This window comes from Hippocampus zosterae, chromosome 1, assembly GCF_025434085.1.
Source record: "Hippocampus zosterae strain Florida chromosome 1, ASM2543408v3, whole genome shotgun sequence".
Taxonomy (NCBI): Eukaryota; Metazoa; Chordata; class Actinopteri; order Syngnathiformes; family Syngnathidae; genus Hippocampus; species Hippocampus zosterae.
The window spans coordinates 35593959-35617555 of record NC_067451.1 but is presented as its reverse complement, the minus strand read 5'-3'; the positions used below and the strand labels follow the sequence as shown (position 1 = coordinate 35617555).

General features: G+C 44.4%; 1 protein-coding gene across 1 annotated transcript; it reads right to left on the bottom strand.

Annotated features, from left to right (window-relative positions):
- Nucleotides 1–9592: 9592 nt before the first annotated feature.
- atoh8 (atonal bHLH transcription factor 8) lies at nt 9593–23261 on the bottom strand. Its single transcript, XM_052060177.1, has 4 exons — nt 21681–23261; nt 21441–21596; nt 19634–19825; nt 9593–10133 (listed from the first exon to the last, which is right to left on the bottom strand). Exons 1-4 carry the CDS (start codon nt 22323–22325, stop codon nt 10107–10109), a joined length of 1020 nt encoding a protein of 339 aa, XP_051916137.1. The 5' UTR covers nt 22326–23261; the 3' UTR covers nt 9593–10106.
- Nucleotides 23262–23597: the final 336 nt, after the last annotated feature.

The following is a 23597-nucleotide window of genomic DNA, read 5'->3' as shown; positions in this document are numbered from 1 at the left end:
GTTCCGTTTTTTGTGTGTCTATGTTTTTTGGAAAATAAATTAAAAAATGACTAGGTCAATCATGTTAAGGTGACAATTTGCAACTTTCCACATATTAACATATCATCTACTTACATCCAGGATACGGTATATTCCAACTCAGAATTGTGATGGTAATACAGTAGTAGGTTTTAACTAGTGATAGTAGCAGCGTTGCCAACCGACCCGTGAAATACAGAGTTGTTCCTTATATGGGAACTAGATGTCATGTCCCCTATTGAGGTAATACTGTATGGGATGAGATTATTTCCCTATTTTCATTCATGGCCAGGAGAAATGGCATATCCTAAATCTGACCACGAAAAGCAAAATCCAACACGGTAAATACTTAGGTCAGCAAATTGTCATGCCGGCTGTGACTGGAAAGAGGCTCTTGGTTAGAGTGAGCGGAGCTGATTGGGATATAAAGCGAATCGTAAAGTGTGTCAGCCAGTGTTTTCAGTTACGGTATTCATTGTGGGCTGTTTGACATCAGACAACACACGTCCAGAGATCGACACTGCGGACACCGAAGAACAACGACGAACCAAGCCTCAGTGTCTCTTCTTGAGCTTGATGTGTTGCCATTGATTCCGTTTCCTATCTTGCTGTCCTTTTACCATCGTGAGATGTCAGTATGTGGATGCAGATTATTTAATTTAGCAGATTATTGTCATTTGGGTGTTGGGGATGATGGTTTAAAATGAAATTGAATATACAGTCGTATTAGCAAATATACATTTGGTATTTATGTGACCATCTAAAAACAAATTACGGTATATAACCAAATTAAAAACTAATAAACTGGAGCTGAAACACAATCAAGGCAGAACATGACAACTTCACTCCCAAATCCGGGGTCACAAACAAAATGCTCAATGTCACGGAGATTGTGGAATAGTCCGCTGCTTAGATTGTGGCTCGCTCACAGCAGTCTGTGGACAAATCTGGTTCATCATTTGATCAAATTGCGGTGTTGAGTGCAGACAATACAAATGTGAATTATTATTTACTACTCTGACTTCACCAACTTGAAAAAGAAATCGCGCATTGTGCACAAGACAGTGAAGCAGGCTCTTGGCCATCCCGCTGTAGCTATGGAAACTATTGTGCTAAAGGGCTTTGCCTTCTTTTCCACAAAAGGCCTGCAAGAAATAGTTTTGGAGGTTCGGTGATGATGCTACGAACAGTGACATATAAAACTGTAACACTGTTCGACTGGCTCCAACCCACAAGGGGCCATGGTCCCAAGATGCTGTGGTGGGCATCCCATCTTTTCATTTTTGAAAGGTGGCAACCCTACATAGTAGTTATTAATACTCACGTTACCTTGCTACCGAGGAATTGCCGAAGGGATAACACCACTTTGTACACAGGGGACAAGGTTTGAAATCCCAGTCACGAAAGGTAACATTCTAAATGGTCCTTCAGCAAGACCATTCGTGCTAGACACAGATTACATCTGGAAGGTCACCCGGTGTAAGAATTGTGTGCCAAACAGATCATTGCTGTGGTGACCCCTGACGAGACGTTGTCGACTGCAATGTGAACTTTCACCAATAGAGGGTGCTAATAGATTGCGAAAAGGTTATGAGTAGTTTAGATACCGAAGAAGGGAGCCTACCGGTAACGTCTATATGGATTGCAGAGATGATGCTGGCAAAGCCTCATTGCAAAACGTTTGTGGCTATCTGTTTTTGTGTTTGACAAATTTGACTTGGCCGACTTCTTCGAATCTCCAACTACAACATCAAGCAGTTATTTAGCAAAAGGTTCACATACTTTTCCCCATCTTGCACTGTGTTGTTTTCATGTTGAGTAAAAAATGTAATAAAATTTTGTGTGAATGCAAACACTTTGTTGTTCTTATTTCTTCTTTCGACCCACAATCTGCTGTATACTGTAAATTTCCCCAGTGTGGGACAAATAAAAGTTATTTTATCTTATCTATAGGTTTTTTTTATTGACAGGTGGCACGGAGAAGACGTCATATACGTGAGTGCAGTCATAATTGGGTGAAATACAGTGGCTAGCAAAGTATTTGACCTTTTGTCAAATTTCAGCCTTCATATATGAAGATTAAAAATTAGATTTTTTTGTGAAGCATCAACACCAAGTGGGACACACTATGTGATGTGGAAAAAAAATCATATATTTAAATAGATAGTTTTGAAAAAACGGAATATTGCGGTGTGCAATATTATTCCATCCCTTTATTGTCAGTGAAGCCAACTCATTCCAGAAGTTCCCTGATGGTTTCGGAATGATCCAATGTTGACCAAAGTGACTGATTATGATAAATGGGGTCCACCTGTGTGCAGTCTAGCCTCAGTATGAATGCAGCTCTGTGATGGTCTCAGAGGTCTGTTAAAAGACTTTCGGGGGAGCAAACAGCATCGTAAAAATGAAGGAACAGACCAGACAGGTACGGCATAAAGTTGTGGGGATATTTAACCCTTTCAGGGACAGCGGTTACTACAGTGGACAGCTTATCAGGTTACAGGGAGCATGAAAGGGTGCATGCAGGATTAGGATACGAAAAGGTACAAACAATCTCAATCATATTAAAATGGGAAGAGGAGGAGACCACTGCAAACCAACCAAGACCCGGCATCCCTCTGAACCTTCATCCCAAACAAGGAGAGCACTGATCAGAAATGTAGCCGAGAGGCCCATGATGACTCTGCATGAACTGCAGAGCTCCACAGCTAAGGTGCGGGAATCTGTCCAGAGGACAACTATTAGTCACACACTGCTCAAATTTGGCCTTTATGGAAGAGTGGCAAGAAGAAAAGCCATTTCTCAAAAAAAATCCATAAAAATCCCGTTTGACGCTTGGCAAAGAGACCTGGGAGACACAACAAACATGTGGAAGAAGGTGCTCTCGTCAGATGAGACCAAAATGGAACTTTTTGGGCAAGATGCAAAAAGTCATGTTTGGCGAAGAAGAAACACGGGAGTGTACATCACGGTGAACACAGTCCCCGCTGGCAAACACAGTGGTGGCAGTATCATGATTTGAGCCTGCTTTTCTTTAGCCTGGACAGGGAAGACAGAATTAATGGGAAGATGGATGGAGCCAAATCCGGGGTCATTATGAATAAAACCTGTGGAAGTCTTCAAAAGAACCAAGAGTGGGATTCAGGTTTTACCTTCCAACAAGACAATGATCCTAAATAAATCAAAATATAGAGGAGGATGGTTCCGAACGTATCCAGGTGCTTGAATGGCCAAGTCAAAGTCCAGACTTGAATGCATTTGAGAAACTGTGGAAAGATCTAAAAACTGCTGCTCATTTAATCTACCTGAGCTGGATCTGTCTTGCAAGGAAGAGTGGGGAGAAATCTCAGTCTCTAGATGTGTAAAAATGATCGATACGCCGAAAGACTTGGAAACTGTAATCACAGCAAAAGGTGCTTCTACAAGATATTAACTTGGGAGGGATGTGGGGTGGGGGATAATTTTGCACACTCATTTTTCATTCCTATTTTTTTAATCTCTAAAAAATGTTTTAAATATTGTATGAATTTCATTTCACTTCACAAGTGCGTCCCAACTGGTGTTAATTCTTCACAAAAAAAATCCAATGTTGAGTCTTTGAAGCCTCAAATGTGGCGAAAGCTTAAAATAAATAAACTCCAGAAGGCTGAATACATCTATAAGCCACATTAGGTTACACACATTGCATATTGCGAAACACATGCAGACTATACTGTCTGGACCATGTATTTCATTTCTTGAAATGTTGGAATAAAAGAGGCAAAAAAGGAAAATCCTTCAACTTGAAATGCCCATCCAATTTAAGGAGGTCTAAAATATTGACAGTAAAATTAACCCTTTCATGCACCCTGTAACCTGATAAAGCAGGGTCGGGAACCCATGGCTCGTGAGCCATATGTGGCTCTTTTGATGATTGCATCTGGCTCGCAGATAAAACTTATTTTCGCTTGTTTAATGCATCCATCGATCGATTTTTTTGATTGCTCATTTCCTGTTCGGGCTGCAGTTGGCTCCAGGAGCAATTTTGATGGATGATACTGACCTATGTTGCCATTGCTGTGGAAACGGGTAAACGCCCCCTTTTGAATCAGCCCGCTCGGTCATTAGCTCAATGTTAATCCTTCGACAAATAAGATGGCGAAAAGAAAAAAAATATGAGTATGGTACACTTTAGGACGAATGGACCGAATGATTCACATTTGTGGAGAGAACAGGTTCTGTGGTGTGTCTAATTTGCAAAGACAAAATACCATCGATGAAACGGTTGGAATGCAAAGTGGCACTTTGACACGGCCCATGCTACGTGCAGAAAAGAAGCGTGTAAGCTACTGAGCAGGGTGCAAGCTAGCCAGCAGCAACTTTGCGTATGGACCCGGCAAGCTGACTTTCATTCCGATAGTTTTGCTGGATTTTTAGCGATCGTGAGGAATGGAAAACCATTCACATTAATGGTGAGTATTATCACAAAATTATTTTAAAGAATACATTCAGAGGCTTATTATACTGACATTTTGTTGAAATCACTTTTAAAATACAGTTCCGTAAATTACTGGCTACAAACCGCACCTGATTAAGAGCCGCATGCTCAGGTTTATGAAAAAAAAATCAATTTTGTAATTATATGCGCTGCACCGTACTATAAACCGCTGGCCAATGATTAGGTGGAGGTTTGCTTCTGCGTCCCTGCCGCCGTCGAGCGCCTCCGGGTGAGGCGGCTGACGCGGTCCCCCGCTGAACCCCCGCAAAAAAAAAACGCAAAATGTCTTGAGGTTAAAATAATCTCCATATTTTATGAGCATGATAAATACATTTGCACAACGAAATTATGCCAAAACACATAATAAGAGGCCAGACAAAGAGAGATCTTTATGTGCATTTGCGTAATTACGAGGAGAAATACTGCAGCCCATTAGGCTTTAAATAGAATAATACAAATCATAGAAATGGGAAAAGATATATGAAATTATTTCGATAGTGAGCAGCTTAAAAATTATCATCGTTGGCAGCTTTAGGCCCGATGCTGCGCGGCTCAAAACACAGGTAAAATGTGTTCTCTCTTGGCCGCTTGTTTTCAGTATGACGGGGGGGGGGTGTCACCTTTTTTAATTACAGTCCGAGTGAGAGGCAAATCAAATGTCAGAGGGTATTCGTCTATTTTTATTATTTCATCTGGGCTGATGGAATTCTCCGCTATCTTTGTTTGTGTGAATGTGCGGAAAGAAGCAAGTTTGTCCTCGTAATTGGGAGGGAGCTGCTGACACGTCGTGCGTGCCCAAAAAGACAGGCGTTTCCATTTCATGAATCTGTAACACCACGACGGCCCACCTTTAAAACCTTTAAAAGCTTTGGATGTCATCATTGAATGACATCATTGTATGAGGTAGACATTAGCGTGAAGGGTCTAAAGCGGTGCACGAAAGAGAATGAGGCCAGACGAATAAACAGGCTATTCGCAACACAACCTGTGAAAGTGTACGCTCAGTGGCATGGTCCTAACGACAGAGCTGACCCACCAAAAGGCATATGGGAGAAGGAGGTTACACATAACAGCAGTGCACAATGGCTGGTGACCCTGAGAGAGGAGCACAGCAACCTCCCTGAACAGAACCCAGTTACCATAACAGTGGCAGACATACAGGAAAAGAGTCTCAGATATGAAGAACTGGACAACACCAGGCCCGGACATGGTCCACACCTACTGGCTAAAGAAACTCAACAGCAGGTGGCTGGCATAGTCTATCGAAACATCTGTGCGTAGAATGGACTGGAAACCCCAAGGTCAAAATGGGAAACACCTCCGAAGGTGGTGGAGAATGACAGAGCGAAGATCCTGTGGGACTTCCAAATCCAGACTGACGAGATGTTAATGCCAAACCAACCAGACATCATGATCATAGATAAAGGGCAGAGGAAAGCCGTTGTAGTGAATGTAGCGGTCCCAAGTGATGGAAACATCAAAAAGAAGGAACACGAGAAACTCGAGAAATACCAAGGGCTCAGAGAGGAGCTGGAGAGAGCCTGGAAGGTAAAGGTGACAGTAGGACAGAGGAAAGCCGTTGTAGTGGATGTAGCGGTCCCAAGTGATGGAAACATCAAAAAGAAGGAACACGAGAAACTCGAGAAATACCAAGGGCTCAGAGAGGAGCTGGAGAGAGCCTGGAAGGTAAAGGTGACAGTCGTGCCTGCTGTGGACGGAGCACTCGCGGCAGTGACCCCCAAACTAGATGAGTGGTTGCAACAGGTCCCGGGAACAACATCGGACATCTCAGTCCAAAAAAGCGCAGTGCTGGGAACAGCAAGGATACTGCGCAGAACCCTCAAGCTTCCTGGCCTCTGGTTGAGGACTGGAGCCGAATGTAGCTGACGGACATCACCCGATGGGTGAGACGAGGATTTATATAACCCAATCTCATCATCTGCATATATATATATATATATATATATATCATTGGGGTGGCCAGCCCCAATGAATGAAATGCTGAGCGAGGCAGCAACTGACCTGAAAGCTAAGATCATGGCGAGAATGAAAGCTGGGCAACCTAGAAACCGATTACAAAGGCTATGTGAAGTACCATCTGAAAGTCTCATAGAAAGTGTGAATGCAGCACTGAGGGCGATCCCTACCGTAACGATCACAGAAACCAATGAGCTGATTTCCGCTTCAGCATCAGTGATCCTGGATACTCTGGGCTATAAGAGCAACCATGGAAACCATGAGATATGTTACCCACCATGGAAAAGACGTTTGGAGGCTAAGATCAAGGCGGCCCGGAAAGATGTGAGTCAATTGACGGAGGCCCAGAGAGGTGTGATGAAAAGGCCGATACCCGAGAGGTACATCCAGATGACCATACCTGAAGCACTCGAAACTGCCAAACAAAGGCTCCAAGCCTTGTCCAGTCGCCTAAAGCGGTACACGAAAGAGAATGAGGCCAGACGAATAAACAGGCTGTTCGCAACACAACCTGCGAAAGTGTACGCTCAGTGGCAGGGTCCTAACAACAGAGCTGACCCACCAAGAATGGAAACTGAAAGGTACTGGAAAGGAATATGGGAGAAGGAGGTTGCACATAACAGCAGTGCACAATGGCTGGTGACCCTGAGAGAGGAGCACAGCAACCTCCCTGAACAGAACCCAGTTACCATAACAGTGGCAGACATACAGGAAAGAGTCTCAGATATGAAGAACTGGACAGCACCAGGCCCGGACATGGTCCACACCTACTGGCTAAAGAAACTCACAGCACTCCATGAGCGCCTAGCAGTACAAATGAACCAGCTGCTGAGGGATGGGACTCACCCAGAATGGCTAACCGAAGGGCGAACGATCCTGATCATGAAGGATCCCTCGAAGGGTGCAGCCCCATCCAACTATCGGCCAATAACCTGTCTCTCCACAACATGGAAGCTCATGTCAGGCATCATTGCGGCTAAGATAAGTGGACACATGGATCAATACATGAACGAAGCACAGAAGGGCATTGGTAGAGATACCAGAGGAGCCAAACATCAGCTCCTGGTTGACAGAACAGTCGCACAAGACTGCAGGTCCCGACGTAATAACCTGTGCACAGCTTGGATTGATTACAAGAAAGCCTGTGACTCGATGCCGCATACATGGATCACTGAATGCTTGGAGTTGTATAAGGTGAACAGGACCCTAAGAGCCTTCGTTGCGAACTCGATGACGATGTGGAAAACCACACTTGAAGCCAATGGCAAGCCACTTACCCAAGTGTCCATCAAATGTGGCATATACCAAGGTGATGCACTCTCCCCACTGCTGTTCTGCATAGGACTGAACCCACTAAGCCAAGTAATCACCAAGACAGGCTATGGATACCGCCTCAGAAATGGAGCTACGATCAGTCACCTCCTCTACATGGATGACATAAAGCTGTATGCTAAGAGCGAAAGGGACATAGATTCCCTGATCCACACAACCAGGATCTACAGCAGCGACATCGGGATGTCATTCGGGCTTGAGAAATGTAGTCGGATGGTGACTAAGAGAGGAAAGGTAGTCCGCACTGAAGGGGTCTCACTCCCTGAAGGAACAATAGCAGACATTGAGGACAGCTACAAGTACCTTGGTATACCACAAGCCAATGGCAACCTCGAACTGGCAACAAGGAAAGCGGCTACGGCCAAATACCTCCAGCGAGTGAGGCAAGTCCTAAGAAGCCAGCTCAATGGCAAGAATAAGACCCGGGCAATAAACAGCTATGCCCTGCCAGTGATCAGATACCCTGCAGGAATAATAAGGTGGCCAAAGGAAGAGATTCAGACCACGGACGTTAAGACCCGAAAGCTCCTAACCATGCATGGAGGGTTCCATCCCAAATCCAGCACCCTGAGACTGTACGCAAGCCGAAAGGAAGGAGGCCGGGGACTAGTGAGTGTGAGAGCCACTGTCCAGGATGAAACATCCAAGCTCCATGAATACATCAAGGAGAAGGCTCCAACGGATGACGTACTCAGAGAATGTCTCAGACAATGGGGAACAGAAGATGAGGCGCTGGAAGAGGGACCATCATGGGAGGACAAGCGCCTACACGGGATGTACCACCGGACCATAACTGAAGTGGCTGATCTCAAGAAGTCCTATCAGTGGCTAGAGAGGGCTGGCCTGAAGGACAGCACAGACGCACTCATCCTGGCTGCTCAGGAGCAGGCCTTGAGCACCAGAGCAATCGAGGCCCAGATATACCACACCAGACAAGACCCAAGGTGTAGGTTGTGCAATGAGGCACCTGAGACGATCCAACACATAACTGCAGGGTGTAAGATGCTGGCAGGGAAAGCCTACATGGAACGCCATAACCAGGTGGCTGGCATAGTCTACCGAAACATCTGTGCGGAGTATGGACTGGAAACCCCAAGGTCAAAATGGGAAACACCTCCGAAGGTGGTGGAGAACGACAGAGCGAAGATCCTGTGGCACTTCCAGATCCAGACTGACAAGATAGTAATGGCGAACCAACCAGATATCGTGATCATAGATAAAGGGCAGAGGAAAGCCGTTGTAGTGGATGTAGCAGTCCCAAGTGATGGAAACATCAGGAAGAAGGAACATGAGAAACTCGAGAAATACCAAGGGCTCAGAGAGGAGCTGGAGAGAGCCTGGAAGGTAAAGGTGACAGTCGTGCCTGTGGTGGTCGGAGCACTCGGGGCAGTGACCCCCAAACTAGATGAGTGGTTGCAACAGATCCCGGGAACATCGGACATCTCAGTCCAGAAATGTGCAGTGCTGGGAACAGCAAGGATACTGCGCAGAACCCTCAAGCTTCCTGGCCTCTGGTAGAGGACCCGAGCTGAATGAGGGACGGACACCACCCGAGGGGTGAGATGAGGATTTTTTTAAATTTATATATATATATATATATATATATATATAGGTCTCACTGAAATACATTTCCAAATATTTTGCTTTTATTGATCTCTTCAAAAAGGTTCCCAACCCCTGTGATAAACTGACCACTGTTGTAACCGCTGGCCCTGAAAGGGTTAACGTAATGTCATGCTTACTCTGTCAAAAAAAATTAAAAAAAATAAATCCCACACAACAAATACCTACATATTGTACATTTTATTTGCTTTTTAGTTCTTTGTACTGCCTTTTGTTGTTTGTAAATTCACATTTTGGAATTTGCATTGGGGACCAGGATGTTGTCTTTCGGTACTGCATAAAAAAGGGGAAAATAGGGAACACGAGTGGATAAAGTGTGGTGTATTGACACTGCTATCTTAAGTCCAGTAATCCAAAGTATGTTTAAACTAAATTTTCCACTGAAAAAAAAATACGTCTTGAATAATTATCAACACATTCATCGCCAGCTACCAGAACATCCAATTGAGTTCCACAATCATCACAACAAAATATTACACAAAGAGGAAAAAAAACCTAGGGTCATTTTATCTGTTACATTCAGAGTATTTGTTACCTCAATAAAAATGCTTTCAAAATATTTATTTGACCCTAATAGAGGATTAAAACTGCGCGTGGAGGCTGTAGGTGGCTCTGATCAAATCGCAATGAAATGGTGACTTGTACAGTCTGCATGAGGAGAGAAACTTCATGTCAGCCTTCAAACATCCTCTGGCGTCCTTCCAACCTGTGGAGATAAAATCACGGACATCCATCGAAACAAAATTAGCCAATCTCATTTCGACACACAACTCAACAACCAGCAAGTAGAACATTGTGTGTGCACACTCTGTACTCCCTGGCTGAAGCTTGCATGTTAGTGATCTCTAGCTGTAGCCTTTAGCTTAGCGTCTATCCCTTCATTTAAAACACATGAGAGCGAAAACACAACGAGGTACACATAAGAGCAGCAGCAAACAAAAATAAGAATGAAAATTGATGTCAGGAACCCAGGGAGCCATTTCAAGATCATTGAATGAGCATACATCAAGGTAGCTTAGTTGAGCACTGGATTATGAGGTGCACCTCCAATGAATGGCCTATTTTGTATTTTTTTTCATATATTGGTCGCACTGGATTATAAAATGCAATGTAGAATGTATCCACTAAATGGAGCTATGCTCCTTCCATTCGACTCGAGAGGCGTTCATGACCGCCTCCGAAAAAGGTAAATTAATGATTACTTCAATGAAACTACGAAAATAGAAAATAATAATAATAATAATAATAATACATTTTATTTATAAGCGCCTTTCTAGACACCCAAGGACACTTTACAATAACAAAAAATGCATCAAAAAAGAAAATCAAGGGAGGAAATCACGAAATAAATTCTCTAGCCCCCCATACTGGCATCGGCGTGGAAGACGCCATTATCTACCTCCTCCACTCAGTGCTGTCACACTTGGAGAAGGCTGGGAGCACTGTGAGAATCATGTTCTTTGATTTCTCCAGTGCCTTCAACACCATCCAGCCCAATTTGCTGGGAGGCAAACTGCAGAATGCCGGAGTGGACCACCATCTCACAGCATGGATCATAGACTACCTCACAAATCGGCCGCAGTACGTGAGATTGCAGAGCTGTGAGTCGGACCGGCTTCTCTGCAGCACTGGAGCGCCGCAGGGGACTGTTCTGGCTCCATTCCTGTTCATCCTCTACACCTCTGACTTCAGACACGACACTCCAAACTGCCACCTTCAGAAGTTCTCCGATGACTCTGCGATTGTTGGCCTCATTACAGAAGGGGACGATCGGGAGTACAGGGGACTGACAAAGGACTTTGTGGACTGGTGCCAGCAGAATCTCCTCCAGATCAACCCTAGGAAAACTAAGGAGTTGGTTGTGGATTTCTGCAGGAAAAAGTCCTCACCAGCACCGATGAACATCCAGTGTATGGACATAGAGAGGGTGACCTCCTACAAGTACCTTGGTGTTCTTCTGAACGACAAACTGGACTGGTCTACAAACACGGACACCCTGATTAGGAAAGGACAGAGCCGACTCTTCCTACTCAGGAAACTGAGGTCTTTTGGGGTTCAGGGGTCACTCCTTAAGACGTTCTATAACTCGGTGGTGGCCTCGGCCATCTATTATGGCAATGTCTGCTGGTCAGGCAACATCTCAGCCCGGGACAGAAAGAGACTGGAGCAACTGGTCAGGAAGGCCAGTTCTGTCCTGGGTTGCTCCCTTGACACTCTGGAGGAGGTGGGCAACAGAAGGATGCTAACTAAGCTAAAAGCTATGATGGCCAGTCCCTCCCACCCCCTCGGGCCCGCCCTGACAGCACTTGGTAGCTCCTTCAGCCAGAGACTGTTACACCCGCGCTGCAAGAAGGAGAGATACCGACGCTCGTTCCTACCGACTGCTGTCAGGCTGATGAATAAAAAATAACAATCATGATAATAATAATAATAATTAAATGATGTGAAGGAAAATTGTAAATAGTACTGCGATTTATCCATTTTGTGTTCATATTGCATTTAATTGAAAGATGTTTGTTGTTTTTTTTCTCTTTCTTCTTTCTTCTTTCTACATACATTCTTGCTGCTGGAGGCTGTAAATTTCCCCAGTGTGGGCCGAATAAAGGATATCTTATCTTATCTTACATACTTTATTTTGGCATTTCCTTGAGCAGAGTTCCAACAGAATCATCAGATGTCAGTAAGATGTCAGAGACTGCACTGTCTCAGAAGTGTTTGTTATTTATTCCTTTGTTGTGTACTGTATTCACAAAGAAATCACAAAATAAATTCTGTAGGGGGGGCTATGGATTTTATTTAGTGATTTCCTGGCTTGATTTTCTGTTAAAAAAACAACACCACTGCTCTTTTTTCGGAGCTGCAACAAAAACTTATTGAAAAAAGCAGCGACACAGTTCACTGAACCAACAGCAAATTATAACATAAGCCTGTCTCCAGCAAGGAGCCATCTTGGGGGTTGACACATTACCGTAATACCATACACAAGGTGCACCGGATTTTAAGGCACGCTGTGAGTTTTTAAGAAAATGGACAACTTTTCGGTGCGCCTTAGTGTGCGGAAAATACGGTATCTGTAAAGCAGTGTTTGAAAGTTTTGGGAATATAGTTTGTGGTATATTTGATTTAAACTGTGAAAAGGCATTTGTCATCACTTTTGGTGATTGTCAATTGCACACTATTTGTGTTGGGCCTCAGTCCTTATCTTACTGTATGTGTGGAAATTGTAAGGTGACCAATGCCCTCGCCTTCAAGACAACCAACAGTGCCCAAAAATAACATGGCCGTCGTCTTGACACAGAACAATTGTGCCTTAAGGTTTCACCCTTTCAGGACCAGCGTTTATGACAATGGACAGCTTCTCATGTTATCAGGCAACAGAGTGTATGAAAGGGTTAAAGAAGCAGCGGCACGGTGAACTATTGGTTAGCAGGCCTTCCTGTGTGGAATTTGCATGTTCTTCCCTGTGCCTGTGTAGATTTTTTTCCGGGTACTCCGGTTTTCCTCCCACATTCCCAAAATATGCATGGCAGGCTAATGGAACACTCTAAACCAGGGGTGCCTAAACTTTTTGACCAAAGATCTATTTTTTGATCAACCAAGCTCCTGTGATCAACCCATTACCACACACGCGTGCATACTCATGCACTTGCACACGCATGCCATGATGAGCAACAGCCATAACGGCTCCGAAGATAAACGAAACAGAATAATACAGTACACCCAAGACTTGATAAATAGGAAATCACTGCCTACCTTAGTGGGAGACCTGACACGGATACATGTGACACACTTTTGCAGCCCATTAATTACTATGATAATTAAACTAATTGTCATAGTAAGTAATGCGTACTGTTTTAAAATGCTTCTCTCGGCCCTCCAGATTGCCATTCTTTGCCAGTGCCATCGGTGAATTGTACACGAAACAAACTTTGACTGATAATAATAAAAATAAAAGCTATATCGCAACAGCTGTGATCGCAAGCTGTAATTGCAGACTGTTGAGTGCTAATAACTTCTGGTGACACAGGTCACCTGGGACCGTAGGTTAAAGGTGACCTGCTTTATTTTATTTTGTTTTTTAAATAGCTTTTGTGAAAGTGAGACTGATAGGATGATTTGAGTGAAGTTGCATTCGCAACTAAAAATATATTACTAACATGCACAGAGACACACAAATGTTTGCTTGTTTTTTTTCCCTTGACACCCCCTCTCAATCGACTTGGTGCCAGTCCGCAAGCTACCAGTCGATCGCGATCGACGTAATGGCCCCCCCCTGCTCTAAACTGTCCCGAGGTGTGAGAGTGAGGGCGGATGGTTGTTTGTTTCTGTGCGCCCTGTGATTGGCTGGCAACCAGTTCAGGGTGTCGCCCGCCAACTACCCGAAAACAGCTGGAATCGGCACCAGCACAACTGCGACCCTCATGAGCAGGCGTCGGCAACCCAAAATGTTGAAAGAGCCATGTTGGACCAAAAAAACAAAAGACAAATATGTCCGGAGCCGCAAAAAAGTAAGTCTTATAAAAGCCTTACATGGAAGGCAACACATGCTGTATGAATCAATATTAGCTATCTTAGCCTACTATGAAAATGACTAAGCTGGCTACAAATACACAATGAGCCTTCAAAAATGCTTCTCTCAGCCATCCACATTCCCATTTTTTGCCAGTACCCTTGGTGAATTGTACATGAAATGCTGATTTTTTTCACGACAGCCACCTGCCTGGCATCCCGTCCTAATAATAAAAACATGTGTCACAGGCTATGATGCGAATCTTCATTGACAGAAATGTTGACCTTTAAGATTTATTCTACACATTTTTAAAGCTTGGAAAACATTAAGAATGTTTGTGTCATGTTTGTCCTACAGAAACCATATTAAAACAAACAATATATTTCCCTCCCTCATCTTTTTTCCATTTTCAAACATTTTTGAAAAAAGCTCCAGGGAGCCGGTAGGGAGGTGCTAAATAAAGAGCCGCGGGTTGCCGACCCCCGCTAATGAGGATAAGCATATTAGAAAATGGATGGATGGTTTAAAGAAACTTTGGGCCACTTGAGGGTGCTCTGAAAAGGAGCATGTACTGATTTGGAAAGAGAATTAATGAGAAAACGAGGATTGAAAAAATATAGATATTTTGAGACTTTTTTGGTGGTGGTGGTGGGGTGCATTTGAACTGAATGTGTCATCCTCTTGCGTTTTGACAAACTCCTCTGGGCCAGTTTCTAAACCATGTGGCCTAATGAGTGTCACGGGTGAGCTGTTGGCAATCTCAGCTGACTTTGGCCCAAGGTGGTGTACACCCTCCACTGGTCACGAGAAGATGATGATTCCAAAATTTCACCAGCTAAATGTTCCTGATGTTTACAAGTGGCTTGTGATCTTTGAAACTGCATCTTGCATGCCTGATGCTGAGCAGCAAAGGTTGTATTGTATCCTGAATTGCAGGATAAAGATGGACTAACAAAACTGTTTTCGTGGCCATTAAAAAAGACACATTATTGAGCCTGCTTTTTATTAGATGAAAAGAAAGAAACACACACACACACACACACACGCATACAAACAATATATAATTATCAATGTATACTGTAAGCTTGTTCACATTCCTCGAGCCAATGATGGCATGAAACCAAAAAGAAACAAAAGTGTGTTTTTCCTGCTAGCTGTGTATGCAGACTTAGTGTCTCTGAGAATAAAAAAAAACCCATCTAATTCTTGCCAGACACTCACTCAACTCCTCATCACACACACACAGACACACACACGCACACAGACACACACACACAGACACACACACACCGGTCTCTTGCTGTCTTTCCACCAGCTGCTGCTGTCTGACAAACTGATGATGACTGTGTTTTTCCTCTCCTTGTTTCAAAGTATGCTGGAGCAGATGGCTTGGAGAGGCAGAGCGGGGGAATGTGTTGGAAAGCCTGCTGGGGAATGTGCCAAGTGTGTGTTTGTGTGTGTTTGCGTGTGTGTGTGTGTGTGTGTGTGTGTGTGTGTGTGTGTGTGTGTGTGTGTGTGTGTGGTTTCAGTTCGCGTGCCTTTTCACTGCCCTCTGCCCTTCGTGGCGCCAGCTCCACTTCCCTTCCACTCTAAACATCTGGTGTCTGGGACTTTGAGAATGCACACACACACGCACACACACACACATGTGCTCGTGCGCACACACTGGCAAGCACATCGAGAGACAGCCTGCTAGCAGGGGGGAAAGCCCTTCCAGAGTTTTCATCTTAAGGAATAAAATGCGAAACTTGATGCTACAGTTCTACTACATGATAAACAAAAGGGGTTTCGTGATTGGATAGTGGATATGAGTAGAATCTAGGTATTATTAAAGTTGGATTATATAATCCATTTTTAATTAATACAGTGAATTACCAATCTGTGTGGGCACCAAACTGTGCAAGAAGACAGAACATTTGCCAAGGAGAAGACAGCGATTGGGGCAATCGAAAATCAGCGGAGCTAATCTCACTCCAACCAGATAGCCAGTCCATACATCTGTGTTTGTTCTCAACGCTGTGTTGAAGGTAAACCTGACTGCTTTGCAATGATACAAAACATGTTACTTACTCTACAATGTCTACAATTTAGTTCATTATTCCAAGGACTTCAGATTTATAAAATAGATCGGCTAATTAGTACGGTCTCATTATTTTAAAGGGACAAACGTGCCAGAAATGTTGTGTTCTTTGACTCCCCAGCATGCTGTACGCTATCTAGCCTTGAAGCTAATGTGAGGCAAAGTCAAAGCAAGCAAACCTGTCAAGTGTTCTAGGTCAGGACCCTTATTTTTGCGTCTTGGCACACACTTTTACTGAGGGAGATGTTTGAATGGCATAGTTGTTGTAGTTGTTCAAGAGGGCCACAGTGTTGTCAGGTCTTTGTCACTGCTTCCAAAGTTTCTCTTAGAGCTTGTCCACGTAAGGATATTAAGTGATGACTACCAAACGAAAACAAACATAAGTTACTATTTCGGGCTTTCTTTTTCAAGCCCAGGTTCTCATTCTGATCTCCACCTCCAACATGGCGGACAAACAACTCGATTCATCCAGAAACTAACACAATCGCCAGCCCGAGCTAGTTAAAGATGCGTTCGGCCTCAATACAAGAAAACTGTACGCATATGTTTGTGAGTAAGGGACAGGAAGCAGGATGACAAATGACATGACAATAAGATAGAAGTCTAAGTCTGGGTTACGTTACTCAAAATCATTATGATGGCTTATTTTCTGTACGGTTCCAAAGAAGAAGCCTGATCATCCAAAGATTTTAGAACTCCGTTTTCATTTTTAAATGTTCATTTTATTTTAGAAGGTCCACCCAAATCAAGTAGCTTTGGTTTAGTTTAGCTGCTATCTTAGCTTGCTACATTTAATGCAGAATATCATGTCACCGAGCTCACTACATTTGCTAAGTAGATTTCACAACGCTGCTTGTTTAACAGTGAAAGATGTTACTTAAAATAGTACAAATACAGTTACCGCCGTTTATGGCAAAACTCCCTCCCGATTTCCTTAAGTGAAAGTTGATGGCAAAAACGGTGTGATTTGTCTTTGCCAAAAACTGAAGAAAGTTATGTCAAAGTAATAAAATAAATAAACGCCCTAATATATAAATAAATAATACAGATGAAAAAATACAAGTTGTCAGTCTAGTAATGTGTTCCAATAATTATCTATCCATCCATTTTCTAATCCATTTATCCTCACATGGGTCGCGGGAGGGTAGGGGGAGCTGCTGGAGGCTATCCCAGCCGTCTTCGGGCAGTCGGCGGGGGACACCCTAAACCGTTTGCCAGCCAATCGCAAGGCAGACAGAGATGAACAACCACCTGCACTCACACCCACACCTAGAGACAATTTAGTGTGTTCCATTATCTTGTCATGCATGTTTTTGGAATGTGGGAGGAAACCGGAGCACCCGGAGAAAACCCACGCAGGCCCGGGGAGAACATGCAAACTCCACACAGGAAGGCTAGAGCCGGAATCAAACCCTGCACCTCTGCGCTGTAAGGCCGATGTGCTAACCACTGTTCCGCGATTACAATAATTAATGGCGAGACGAGTTTTTGTGTCAAACTCTGAGTGCTCTTTAAATGTTTGACAACCCGATTCCAATGAAGTTGGGAGGTTGTGCTAAACAATCAAGAAAAACAGAATAAAATGAATTGCATATCCTGTTCAACCTCTCTTTAATTGAATACACTACAAAGACGGGAGATTTAATGCTCAGACTGATATATGTTTAAAAAAAATATTTCTTTGCAAATAATCATTCATTTAGAACTTTACGGCTGCAACACGTTCCAAAAAATCTGGGACAGAGTCATGTTTACCACTCTATTCCATCACCTTTTCTTTTAATAAACGTTTGGGTACTGAGGGCGCTAATTGTTGAAGTTTTGTTTCCCATTCTTGCTTGATGTACAGCGTCAAGCAAGAATTGGGATTTGGGAGGCACCAGAAATTGCTTGGATGGCCGCATATGTTTCTCCAAAATCGGTATGTACGTTTCAGCATGAATGGTGCCTTCAAATATGCGTTAAGTTACCCATTATCTTATGACATTGGTTTTCTGCCCGAGCCCATGTGGTGATATCCTTGACACACCGGTGTCGGTTTTTGATGGAGTGCCGCCTGAGAGATCGAAGGTCACAGGCATTGATTGTTGGGTTTTCAGCCCTGCGCGCAGCAATTTCTTTAGATTTTCGAAACTTTTTGATGATATTTTTGATCGTAGCGATTGAAATCCCTAAATGTCTTGCACTTGTACATTGAGGTATATATAAACTATTTGACTATTTTCTCACGCAGTTGTTCACAAAGAGGTGACCCTCGCCCAATCTTTGCTTGTGAATGATTGAGCAATTTGGGGAAGCTCCCTTTATTAGCCACTCATGGCAGCCACTTGTTACCGGTTAGCCTGTTCACCTGTGTAACCGGTTTTTGATGAGCATTCCTCAACTTTCTCATTTTTGCCACCTATGCCAGCACTTAAGTATTGTGTTGTGGCTGTCAAATTCAGAGTTAAGGATTATTTGCTAAAAACAATAAGGTGTGTCAGTTTGAACATTAAATATTTTGTCTTAAGATATCCTTTATTTGTCCCACACTGGGGAAATTTACAGCCTCCAGCAGCAAGAATATGGGTAGACAGAAGAAAGAAGAAAAAACAAACAAACACCGTTCAATTAAGTGCAATATAAATACAAATATGGATAATGTCGCAGTGCTATTTACAATTGTTTTTCAAAATATTTAATTATTATTATTGTTGTTATTTTTATTCATCAGCCTGACAACAGTCGGTAGGAATGAGCGTCGGCATCTCTCCTTCTTGACGCGCGGGTGTAAAAGTCTCTGGCTGAAGGAGCTACCAAGTGCTGTCAGGGCGGGCTGGAGGGGGTGGGATGGACTGTCCATCATAGCTTTTAGCTTAGTTAGCATCCTCCTGTTGCCCACCTCCTCCAGGAAGCAGCCCAGGACAGAGCTGGCCCTCCTGACCAGTCGCTCCAGTCTCTTTCTGTCCCTGGCCGAGATGCTGCCTGACCAGCAGACAATGCTATAAAGGATGGCCGAGGCCACCACCGAGTTATAGAAAGTCTTAAGGAGCAACCCCTGAACCCCAAAAGACCTCAGTTTCCTGAGTAGGAAGAGTCTTTGGTCTTGGTAGTGTATTCAATTAAATAGAGGTTGAACATGATTTGAACACAACTTCCCAACGCCATTGCAATTTGGGTTTGTATAGTGGTTTCATGATGACAAGAGGTTGACCCTGGATCATTTTGATCCACTGTTACCCAAGAGGTTCCACTGTTAATGAAAACAAGTGAAATGACAAGAAGGCCACTGAGTCAGCATGATGGTTGGAATTCTGCAAACCTGGACAGGAAGACAACAGGCCGGAGCGCAAATTGTTGGGCTGAGGTCCGGCCAGTGAGTCAAGGGTTTCGTCCGTTCTCATAATAGATCAATATTATGATGAAACCTGACAATATTCTTCCAAAATAATCAGACTAAGACACTACGTTACCTTCGGTCAGAAAAAAAAAACCAACAAGGTTGCCAGTTTGTGTGTAGCACAGCGTTGATCCTCTCGTCATGAGGCCACGGCCATTAAAATGTATCAAGTGAGTAAGGCCAAGATAGAATTTTTGGGACGTGAGACTCAGGCAAACAGTGAGCATAAAGGCTCACCTTCCTCTTCTTGCTGCGACCCTCAGCCTGCAGGGTCCTAGTGCACTGCTCCACACACTGAGAGAAGCTTTGACTGCCGCGGTCGGGACTGTAGTCCAGCTCGGCCAACTGAGCCAGGGACAGGATGTAGTTGCACGCTATCCGTAATATCGCTAACTTGGATAGCTTCTGCCCATAAGAGTAGCAAGGCACCTGCAATGAAATTGTGCCAGAGGAAAACAGGATGTCATTCACAAGTTTAGGATGCTCGTGGGCTACCTTCGGCAACAACCGGGCAGCATAACACAAACCTAAGCGAGTATGAATAACGCTTATTATGATATACTGTCTCTATTTCCCCTTCCAAACGTGTCCAATTTTTCTTTTTTTTTTAATGGAATGTTGGCTGCTCACATTGTCCAATAAAAGGTAGCCATTATTTGCACGACTCATGTTTGCAAGATTTATTGCCTTTATCAAGATCTGCATTTCTTACAAGGCTCACGCACACCTCGACAAGGTTTTAAGTCATTCCCTGATGAAAGCAGCTTCTTTTTCTTTTTAAGCGTGGCGGTGCAACCTCATGCAAGATGTGTGGTCGACATATTTTTCCGCGATATATATTTGACAAGTATACAGTGGTGAGTATTTTTCCAGAAAGCGACTAATCGCAAAGGTATCATTTTTTTCTGGGGCTTTTGGAGACTCAAGACTCCTTCCCGGCTGCAGTCAGAGCAGTACATACGAACGCAATCGGGACATGTGCAAAGGCGCAGCTGTCGGATTCTAACCCGAGCCGCTAAATTTTTACACATTTAGTGTCACGAAACAAAAATAAACTCGCCCCACACAGTCCATAATCGAGCAATCAAGTACACTGTATACTGCTCATCTAAAACACTGCGGCACTGCTTAGTGCAGGGGTCCCCAAACTACTACACACATTTGACCCGGCCCTCTAACCCTCCTGTTGTCCTCGGGTCAAAATGACCCGTCACTGTGTTAAAAACGCTCCAAAAACCTCCCTAAAATGTTATGACTTTTCCTAGATTGTCCCCAACTGCAGAAAAATTGAAATGTTTTTATTCACATTTCCACGGAAGCTGTAAAAAAAAGAAGTACAAAGATGGTCTTCGGGGCAAAAATGACACATGACGCAAATAGGGTTAAAACAAGGTCACAAAGTTATTTACACACCATAGAATGTTTCAGTGTTTTAGTTGTGTCTCAGATCAATTAGTAGAACACGTGAACAAGACGGTAGCAGACATAAACAAGACAAGATAGGTGGCGTTCTCGTACATGGCAGAACCCTTTTTTTGTGTATTTCAAGGGGCTATAAAGAGAGAGAGTTGTTTAGTTATTATTTATTTCCTGTTTTTTTCTGTGAAGAACTCGGAGAGGGTTATTTAGTTGTTATTTATTTCATTAATAGTGTTATTATTTGTTTCCTGACTTTTTTTCTGTAAAGAACCTGGAAAGGGTTCTTTGGTTATGTGTGGCTTTCTGGGAAACAATACATTTTTTAAGCTCCCCTATGATCGTTGATGTTACAAACTGACACCAGAGAAGGGAAAAGTTATGTGGCCCTCACAGGAAAAAGTTTGGGGAACCCTGGCTTAGTGGCTCTGTAAAAAAAACCTCAACTCACTCATACTTTGCTTCATGTACGTGAGCAAATCCGATATGTAACGCTCAGGAAAACAAACTTGGATCATCCCAGTCACAATCGTGACCATAGAGAAGAACAAAGCTCAGGTCAAAAATGATCCTGTGTAAAATGGTTTCAGAGTGAGTCATTTTGAAAAGAATACATCTGTGTTCTCACCTGTTTCCTCAAGGCCTCGAAGGCCGCACTGATGGTGTGGACCCGGGTTCTCTCACGGGCGTTTGCTAGGAGCCTCCTTGTCTGCTGAATGGCTTTGACCTCCGGCAGACGTCCGGCTCCGTCTGCACTCGTTCCCATCCGCTTCCTTGAAGACTCCTAGCGACAAGGGGGGTGGGGGTGGGGTGAAAATATATCACTTCAGATCTGCTAGTGATAAGTACAGTAACATTTTGATTGTACCTTGGGAGAGTGACCCTGAAGCTCTCCGTGCTCGTGGCCTTGAGAGTTCAGAGACGTTTGAGAGACGGGCCGAGCCGTAGTTTGGCCCGACATTGATGGTTCCGTGGAGAAGGTCGGGGGGTTGGGTGAAAGGCTGCGAATGTCGCCGGACGACGTCACCACGGGGAAGGTGGCGCGGGTTCCTGGTTTGAATCTGCTTGAGAGGGGCTGAGATATGGCCGCGGGCCAGTGGATGATCTCTGGATTGGCGAACGGAGAGGTGGGTAACTGAGAAAGTTTGGAAGCGATGGCGCTCCCGATCCTCATGTCCAGAGCGCCGCTCTGCGGCGGCGGTGCGACCGTGATGCCGGGCACTCCCGAAACCACCCCGGCGGCGTTGGTCTCACGTGACACCGTGAGGTGTCTGTGGAGCGGAGCCAACCCGTTGACGTCGCAAGGCTTCACGTGAGCGTCCTCCAGCAAGTCCCCTTCCGATGCGTCCAGCGTGTATGCTTTCATCCTGTCGGGTTCAAACCCACTGAAAAGTTTTTTCGGCTCACGAGATTTTCTTTTGAACTTCTTGTGAGAGCTTTGCATAGGCGTAATCACTGAGTCTTTGCAGGGGGATTGGATCCAGTTATTGGTCAGTGGATGAGGGTCCTTCATTTTTCAGTCAATCAAAGCAGTCACCCAAATCAAAATCAAATCAAATCAAATATGACCATAGATTTCCATAAAAGAATCAAAGCGAGACTGTGATTTGTTTAAAACCCACCGCCGCGCCGCGCTGACAGCGGCCGCGCTGTCATGTGTTACTTGAACTTTACCAGCAGGTTTCGCGTGGCTCCACTCTGTCTGCATAGCAACATCCTCGCTCACAAAGCTGCGAAACACACGCGATTCCAGACGAGTCGTCCCCGGCGATAGCGGCGCGAAGCAAGACAGAGAGAGATAAGCTTTGCTTCCTCGACGCGGGGCGCCCGTTCTTTTTGTTTCTCTCTGGGAAAGCAGTCCGGGCGAGCGCACAAAGTCACACACTCAAGCTACAGTGAAGCCGTGACGGTCTGAGCGTGGCTCCAGCCAGTCTGCATAGCAGCACTGTGAATAACCCACACTGTTGCGCGTACACGCGCGCTCGCACTCGCGCACGGGAGCGGTAGTCAAGCCGAAAGCAAAGCGGTGCACAAACACGACAGGAGAAAGTGAATGAAATGACGAAAACAACTCTGACCTGACAAAGGGACAACCAAGCTGCATCCGGAGATGTCACGAGTGATACGCGTTTGAAGCCGTGCAAATCTCTTTTGACGGTGTCGTCAGAAGTGGGGTGACATCAATGAAACGGATTTAGCTCCCCCCTCATCCAGCACTCGGGTGCCCCGAAATGAGGTTCTGGGTGCCGCTGGAACGTTATGTCACCTGTGTGCGATCCTCACAGACGACAAATCCGTTCATAGCTCCTCTACTTTGAATCCGAGTGTCCGAGGGGTCCGCGGAAGGAGAAGCCCACCGGGAGTCGAGCAGCATGTGGAGCGGTCACGCAATGGTTGAACCTGAGGGTGCTTGGCGTCCGACTGACTGGCTGGCTGGCTGCAGCGCTCTCTCTCTCGCTCTCTCTCTATTTTTCTGTCACCCCCCCCCCCCCCCGCCCCCTCTCTTTTCCCTTGATCATTACTGGTTATTTAAAAAACTGCTCTACAATATACTGTAGTTAGTTGCTACCTCCTGATCATTCATGCACGACTTTCCACGAAGAATTGTCAGGCGGCAGATGTCTATCTATCTATCTATTGTAGAGGTGGGGGAGCCGTCAATCTCTCTCTCTCTCTCCATATATAATATATAATATATATATATATATATATATATATATATCAGTCTCCGCTGCCAAAACGACAGTAATGTTACATGTCTGACGGAAAAGTGGTTAGGACTGCA

Coding starts and splice junctions, on each gene's coding strand:
- atoh8 (XM_052060177.1), bottom strand. CDS start 22,325: ATGAAGGACCCTCATCCACTGACCAATAACTGGATCCAATCCCCCTGC. Junction 21,597..21,680: donor TTCAGGGTCACTCTCCCAAG/GTACAATCAAAA, acceptor CCTTGTCGCTAG/GAGTCTTCAAGGAAGCGGAT. Junction 10,134..19,633: donor GTCGCAGCAAGAAGAGGAAG/GTGAGCCTTTAT, acceptor TTATCTCCACAG/GTTGGAAGGACGCCAGAGGA.